This window comes from Mastigoproctus giganteus, chromosome 5, assembly GCF_048544385.1.
Source record: "Mastigoproctus giganteus isolate SK-2022 chromosome 5, ASM4854438v1, whole genome shotgun sequence".
NCBI classification, from domain to species: Eukaryota; Metazoa; Arthropoda; class Arachnida; order Uropygi; family Thelyphonidae; genus Mastigoproctus; species Mastigoproctus giganteus.
In genome coordinates this window covers 163,275,460-163,284,111 of record NC_143579.1, presented here as the reverse complement: position 1 = coordinate 163,284,111, position 8,652 = coordinate 163,275,460, and the positions used below count along the sequence as shown (strand labels likewise).

The 8,652-nt window shown below is 36.4% G+C and overlaps 1 protein-coding gene across 1 annotated transcript in view; it reads left to right on the top strand.

Moving 5' to 3' along the window:
- The first annotated feature begins 4,243 nt into the window (after positions 1 to 4,243).
- LOC150085806 (A-type potassium channel modulatory protein KCNIP2) overlaps positions 4,244 to 8,652 on the top strand; it is a 37,735-nt gene continuing 33,326 nt past the window's right edge. The window contains exons 1-2 of the mRNA XM_090373494.1: positions 4,244 to 4,543; positions 8,181 to 8,250. Coding sequence (XP_090229620.1) covers positions 4,427 to 4,543; positions 8,181 to 8,250 — 187 coding nt within the window. The 5' untranslated portion in view covers positions 4,244 to 4,426. The remainder of the gene's footprint in view (positions 4,544 to 8,180; positions 8,251 to 8,652) is intronic.

The following is an 8,652-nucleotide window of genomic DNA, read 5'->3' as shown; positions in this document are numbered from 1 at the left end:
ATTAAAAACATGAAGAGGGGTGCGGCCGTTGATCAGCATTCGTTCCACACAAGAACACCGCCTCCACCGTAAGTGTGCAGGCGGTGTTCGTATGTGACTTTCTTTGAAGTTGGAGGGATGGTATCGCATTGTTCATTGTATTCAAATGAAATAACGTCTATAATCCCTTTTGAGGCTGAAACAGGAGTTATCAGAGAACAGAAGTGTAACCCATTTGTCAGAGCTCCAAGTAACATGTTCATGGCATCAGTTTCAACGAGCTCTGAGGCGGTTTGGGGTTAATGGGATACAAACCACTGGCTTCCTTGCGTAGAGTCCATCCATTTGAATTGAACCTTCTTAACAGAATCCGGTTGGAAATGTTTTCAACTGTGGCCGGAGCAACCTCAAGAGCCAGTTGATGACAGGACATAGCAGTGTTCCATCTTGCTGTTAGAGCCAGAGAGCGCTCTGTGCTAGTTGGCCTAGCCCTCGGACGAGCTTAATCAGCTCTTCCATAATGCCGAGACGACACTGCGTGACACATCAAGGCGCCTCCGTAGCCAGGTGGGAAGGAGCAGCAGTGCGTAGCACACGCTTCTTGATTAGACCGGGGTTCGAGCCCGTCACCACCAAATACGAAGGATGCGGAAAGGTCAGGGAATGACCACCGCATATCCCGGAGCAATATGGCCTTAGTTGCTAATGCTCCTAAAAAAAAAAAAAAAAAAAAAATCAAAGTGACAAATCAAGCCAACGTGTCACCTCTGCCTGCGACTGCCGGCTTCAAGTCGTCAAACGGCCCACCATCTCAAAGAATCATCTAAACGACAATGATTTGCTATCCTGAGTAACGAAGACTTTCCTACTGATCAAGCCAAAAAACGTGAATGAATTGATGTGTCGCAACCCGTGTTTTTATAGGTATGAATAATTTGCATAGCGTGCGGCTGTGTAAGGTGGCAGATTATTTTCTATTGGATATTCGGAATGGGCATGCCAGGTTGCCTATTAAATATTCGCCTTCGGCGACACTATTCACAATAGTGTGGCCTTCCCTAACAGCCACCCCTCTTCTTCAGCTACAACGGAACAGATTGAAGATCAGTGACAGATTCCTACTTTGCCAAGTACTTCCTACAATACAAGCCCTGCTAATGATCGGAGTAGACCTCCAGAAATTCGCTTCAGATCGAAATTACTTGGTCTCGTTGGTCGAACTTGTTCCACTTTTGTTTGGCCCCTGATGTCGATTCATACCGATATCTCCACCTGCTATGAGGCGCAGAACGGCACGTCGCAGGTACACCGACGAACTGTTTCACAAGAAAATTCAAAACCGTATACAGAACAACTTAATGCACGCCTGTGAAATATTGTGACTTATAAGCATATACTGTACGTGTTTTGTACATATGAACGTGTACATACCTTGGTGTACTGTCTGACTCAGAACTATGTATATACTCATATATATGGCATGGTCAATGCCACGGTTTTAAGTTAATTTCATGTTCTGTTATCTTTTATGTTATACTGTACATGTTTTTATATTACCCTATAACCCTGTCAAACTCCTGGCTGTGGCAGGCACATTTTTGTATCTTTATTGTCCAATAAGGATTTCTTCTTCTTCTCTTTTGCTACAATTTGCAATTCGAGAGGTTGACAGACGCCCCCTTCTTGGGTCTTCCGTCCGAACATTCACCCATCCGTCTTTGAACCGTTTGTACCATAAAAACACTCTGGTAGTTATAACATTTAAAAATTTGATATTCGTTCCTTGCTCCATTGAAAAATCGTGACACAAAACATTAACGAAATTGGTTGTTACTCAACCCATCAGCGTACTAGACAATTTCTCTCTACCACCATCTGTTGGAGGAAATTTGGACTACAACAAACTTCTTACGCTTATTTTCGCACTTATCGAGCATGACCGCAACAGCACCCGCCCGGAAGGTTATTGTCACACCTCGTACATGGCTATATTCTATGAATGTTTGGCCAAATCTGTCCTTACAAAGACAGGTATTTCACAAAACGCAGGTGCATGAACACACAATATTTTAAAAGTTATTATCTACAATGATTAATTAACCAATTTACTAAAGTGATTAATTCCATCTTAATTGAAGTGAAAGCAGAAAATAAAACAAAACAACGCAATGTATCTTTTCTGTGGCTCTTTAAGGCAACGTTTTTATTACAGTTTAAGAGATTTAGAGAATGAACGACATCGGAAAGTGACGTCGGCCATTATTCGGCCCATCTTCAACTGTAAGTAGGTTTTTATGAGTGTGAGAAACTGCACTCACAGCCGACAACGATCACAAGCAGCGTTAGCGAATTCCGCAGGGCGACCCACAGTCTCGGGAAAATACCGTTCAATTTTGTTGAGTTAATAAACCGCACAACTTGAATAATATAGTCTACGTAACACACAATCACTAAAAGTACTAAATGAACAGTTTGTAGAAATTATTATCGGAAAATATCTTTACAGATCCTAAAGGTATTCAGGAAAGTTTTGATTTTCATTGATATTTAGGACAAATAATGATTTTCATATCCTTTCTTACCTTGTCATTAAAAAAAAAAAAAAAAAAAAAACTGAGTTGGAATTCCGTCCACCATTCTTGACTGAGGTCATACAGTCCTCGGCCAAGATCGGCAGAAAACTGTACGACCTATCCTGCCACCTTCTGTTCAGAACGTTCTAGGAATGACCTTATAATCAAGTTAAAATTAAACTTGCCAATTATTTGATTTTGACCACCTTCATAGTTGCTCCCTTGAGAAGCTCTACGTGAAGCCACTCTCTTCTGACATGATCAGAAGCATTTCTGCAACTCGTTTACTTATATCGATTTCAATGCCCTCTCCAAGTGCTGCCGATCTTCCTTCACCCAAAATCCGATTAAACCAAATTGTGTAATTAAGGGAGAATGCCTCACCTGAAGGATCATTTTATTTTCAACAAAACTTGGCTCGATACGGATCTGTTCCCGCCTCAGTCTTGGTCTCGGTCACTTTTTGTTCCCTTGTCAAGCATACCGTCATCATTTCAAGATTAATGGCTGAATTTTACGAACACTTTGTTCATATCGATCTACAATCGATATGAACAAATTTCGCACGCTTTTAAGTTTTAATCACATTTCGCTCTTGTCGGACAACCGATCAAGTCATGTACCTTTTCTGTTCCACAAGAACTCTTTGTGCCATCCGAAAATTCGTCGAAAGTACTGCTCAACTCTCATGAACATTTTGTAATTCTTAACTTTCAGAGAGTTTTCTCATTTCAACTAGAAATTTCCAGTTTACTCACACATTTTAAAACCAAAAAAAAACACTAATTTAATTTAATATTGTCAGACACAATAAATGCAAAATGGCTGAATACCATCCTAACGATAGATAAAGAAAACAAAGAAATACAATAGAATAATAGTTCTTGGAACCATCTGGTGATAGCTCGTCGAATCGTTCTATCACCAGATGATTCCCAAGCATGATAATTTATCTCATTTGGGACTCGTATCAGCATTTTAAAGTTTCAATTAGACTATAACCCTTGCTTAGAGGTCGAGAGTAAAATATTACTTTACTATTTTAAAAAAAAAATTAAATCATATTTCCTGTCGAATTGGTGTCGATAGTTCGTAAAAGTTTCAGTATTTCTAACATTGCTCAACGTCATGGTGTGAATTCGTTAAAATGTGATAAAATCCCAACTTAAGACTTCATTACTTATCACTTCATGAAACACCGAGATTAAACTTTCTAAAGCCGCTTTAATCTGCTGCCATAAGTTTTCCTTTAATGCCACTTTTATTTTTACAAGTTCAATCAAAAATAATCTTTTACGTATAAGTTTGAATGCCAATTACAAAATGTTTTTAACAGTACGCTTGTTGACTGAAATAACTGCTTTTTTCAAACAATGTTTGCTACATAAAAACATAAAATTTATGATTTCTATGCATGTGAGTGAGGAAACAGTTAAATCTAATTAACACGCATTAATAAAAATCCTGATTTTAATAGCATTTCGCTACTATTATAGGCTTGTTTTTAGGTAACTTTTAGTTTTTAATAATGTATTTTTCATCCCTTTATTTATTTGTTTACTTTGCCCTACAAAATATGATTTAATCTGTCATTCCAGTGTATCCTTTCACCTCATTCTTCATTGGTGCTGGTTACATATCACATATTACTGGCGCCCCCTGGTATAGAGTTGAGCAGGAAGGACGTCATAACGGGCAATGACAGCTTGAGATCTGTAATGGTTTTCGTTCCGTCCAGAAACGATTTTTATTTTTAGTTGTGTTCTAAGCGGTTTGTAGTTATATTTTTAAAAATAAATAAAAAAATACGCAAAAGAGAGACAGAGAGAGAGAGAAGACGTATTAGAAAGGGGACTTCAGAATTGGGTGGTGCTATGGATCGCTCACAATCGCAGTGCTTCCACGCAGCTATCGACAGTCTTGAGGAATTATGCAGGATGACAAAGTTTAATAGACACGAAATTCAGATCATTTATCGCAGTTTCAAACAGGTAATAAATAGCTGTAGTACATTTTACGATATTTGCATTGAATTTTCTTTGTTAATCTTAACTTGCATATCATCCTGCACGATGTATTTCTTTTGTTTAATAACGGATGTATTTCGAGTTGTAATAATATTTTGTTATCGTAGAAGGAGATTAATATTGGTAAATAGTTTAAATCTGAGTGTTGTCCTATCTGAAACAATGAGTTCAAAAGCTTTCCACGTTTTCAGCCTAAACCTGCTGGGCGCCAATTAGCATAATCGATAGATTGCTACTGTCGCAGTGTGCACATTACGGTAGCTACGTGGTAAACTGCAGCTACTGGACATAAAGCAGGTAGCACGGAAATGCTAGATGTAATGTAGTGGTAGGTATATTTCAAATTCAATATGACCTTGCGAGCAGTTCTTCTCATAACGGTGTCATTTTGTTGCTGTTTGAAGAGTACATTGTATGGTCTGCATTAGAATCAACCGATCCATTTTATGATAATTCAACCTAAAATACCACGTGGATTACGGCTCTCTTTCGTTCAAATAAGGATTTATAGAAAGCAGAAGCACAAGAAGTGGAATAAGAATTTATTCTTTCCAGCAGAATGTTAATTTACTTCACATACAAAGAATTCAAGAAACCTAATTCGCTTGACTTGGGATTTAATAGCATAAAAATAAAGTTTTGCACGCTAACGAAAAACACTCAAGTAATTTTCGATATATCATTTAATTCATGACAAAAGACAGGAATTCTTGGGAAATATTTAGATTATGAATATTTTAGCTCTAACATGATTTATATCTGAACCTCAGCGATCCGAATGTCCAAAAATTCACAAAATAACAGAAAACAATCCTTGAAAGCTAAGACGAAAGTTGGAATACCTGAACATTTTTAAAAACTGACGGGTTAAGTGGGCTGCATCATCAGTACCCTTGCAGATAACACAGTGGATATAATCACCGGGTGAAAAATGTCCGTGTTCGAATCCCATCAATGACATTAGGAATTTTTATGGGATTTTTTCACAACTTAGCTGAGATAGTCTTAATATTTTGCTCAAAAAAAATTTTTCCAAAACCCTGCTACTCTTAAAATGTTAGAATCAGAAAAGAAAATTTATTGAAAGAGTAAAATATTAAATTCTATTCCAGCTGCGCATTTCATATAAACCCCTTCATAAGAAATAATGCAAGGATTAAATGACATTTAGGCTGGCATTGTAATTGGGTCTTTTGCCATTTCATATTTCAACCGTAGAGGAATTGAACTCTGTCCCGATATCTTCACCTACACCACTACTATTTAGAGTGCGGGATAATTGACGTCAATGGCGTTTATACTTCACGCATTGAAGATGATCGAACCTGACCTTTCGAGCAATAATGATAGTAATTGTATCTTCTGATATTGTGACCAAAGACATTAGCAAAAGACATCATTTTGAGACCAAATATTTTAACTGAACATATTTTAAAATGCCAGTTATTTATACAGGCCATGATTACTTCGCACGTTAAATTAATTGCATTTCTAATTGACTAGAACATATCGATAAGGCATAATGATAAGTCCTCCAAAATATCTTTCGACTTTACTGTTTGTTATTGCAATTTAATTTTAGCATTAAAAGTTTTCAAGAAAAAGTTGGTTATTTACGAAGTTGAATAAAATGGTAGATCCTTATCTTACCTCTGTGAGTTAGGATTTTCTGTGCTGATCACTATAAAAACTAACAAGAGGGAAAGATTAGAAACGATTGAGGAAGAAGTGAGAGTATGTCTCTCCAATATTCCACCTAATATCAGAAAGATCTGCGAATCACACCAGGCACAAATATAGCCTTAAAAAGATACGAAAACCAAGGGTTTAAATACCTTCCATTGTACGGTATCTTTTAGATTTTGTAGTGATGTTTATTTAGCACTTCTATATAAAGAATAAAATTATTATATAAGTATATATAATTTGTATTATGAATTGTAATTTTGTTTATAATTATATTATTATAATAACTATTATATAACATTATTTTAATATTAGATACATACACATCTAACAGGCAGAAACTTGGAGTAGGGGTTCCACAAAATAAAATAAATTACTTAAGGGTGCCATTATTAAAAAAAGGTTGAAAATCACTGCTCTAGAACTTGAGTTAACACAACGATCATCATCTGAACTGAAATTACTCCAGATTTCTCTTATAAGAATTTTTAAGGCTCGGGTATAAAATTTATTTTCCAAAAGTATGTCAATTTATCAGAAAATTTTGTCCAAAATATTTGGCTAAAATTAAAATTTTCCAACCGAATCATGTTTAATGAGGGGACAATTTTCATACTTAAAGCCAATATTGGTCCAAATAATCCATATATACAAAGAGAGGCCAATTAATTGCCCTTTGAATAACTGGAGGGTTAGTGGGAGAATCTTTGCGGAAGGACTAGTTGGACCTATTTTTTTGGACAACGCTGTCAGTTCAGAAATCTATCTTGCAGTATTACAGAAAGAATCCCACCCTAGACTATAGGGGAAAAGCTTTATATTTTATGCAGAATATTGCCTCAGTATATTATTATTATGCATTTATGCAGGTGAGTTCCTAGGGAATGTGGCGCCCCCCTTTAAAATTCTCTTCATACATGTTTTAGGTTTTCAGGCGCCCCTTGAACGTTGGCGCCCGGGTGAAGTGTTTTTTGTTGTTTTAATCGATTATATGTAAATAAAAATGCATCTTTCTCTTGAAATAGTGAAATAAAAGGTTAAGTACTTGAAACTTACCCTTTATACTTTGTCTACGTTTTTCCAAATGCTCAAAACGAGTAGATATTTTCTGCAGAAAGATTCTTTGCCAAAGTTTGCAGAAGTCCCATAACGCAGCAATGATTTCCTTCTCTACATCACGCATATGGGGTACTGTAGTGGCTGTTGCCTTCACAAGGGACTCGCGTAGTTAGTAATTACTTTCTCCTAGAACTTACCTAGGATCTGTATGAATTACACAGCCAAGTAGCTGCTTCTGTGCATGGAAATATCTGCCTTCTGCCCTTCTAACAATAATTGAAGGGTTAAACAAACTTCTTCTTCCAAATAACTGTCGCTGACAGGAGTTTCAGCTTTAAGAGTATTCCTAAGCAAACGTTTCTCTTAATTAGTCTAAGTGTTCATTTCTGCTAAGATCGATATTTTAATTAAGCGGCTAAGTTACTTTGAAAGGTACCGTTTAAGTGTCGCTAAAGTGATCCGACTGCGTCAAGGAGCCAGCTTCATTAATAAAACGCCTCGCTAAGTGCTGTTGAAGGTGAAGTACATCCTCACCCTTTCATTTATGTGTGATGTGATTCTAAAGAGGTGTATGGCAAAGTGGAAACGCACATTACAGTTATGTACGGGTATTTATGTTCATATTTTGAATTTAATCTGAGGAGAGGAATTTTGTTTAACCAAAACTTTTTTCATTATTAGTTACTTCACATTTTTAAACCTCTCTCGCTCTCTATTTTTGTTTGTTTATGTACATATAATGCATTTGTAAATAGTTTGGTGCAATGAACATTTTCAGAGATAATGAAATTCTAAATGCATCTTTGTGCCAACTAGAAAACCGGAGAGTGTGTTAAAAACATTGGATTTATTTCAGGAATGCCCAACGGGATTTGTAGATGAAGAATCATTTAAGCAAATCTTTGCGCAATTTTTTCCATGTGGAAGTAAGTATTGCTGTTTGATTCGAGCACATTTTTTGTATGAGCACTTTTTGCTTACGGGTGCACTACCGAGATTAAAGCCACGTACATCACTGTGCTTTGAGAAATTTCTCTTTTATTATTTGCTGCACTCTGAAAGTCTTACTTTTACTAAAAGTATTGTTTCCACATTTTAACGCAACGTAAAGAAAACGAATAATTTGCATTTCTATAGGTTAACATTTGCATTTTAAAACCCATTCTTTTAGATTTGTTCATAAACAGAATCATATGATTGATGCTTGGAAACAGAACATCATACGGAGCTGAGAAAGTCTTAAAATCTCTTCAGTCGGGTAGGTGTGTAGTTAGCAGATCTCAGGGTAGCAGATTTTCCCTTCTGTGTTATTCTAAGATTCTTTAGCC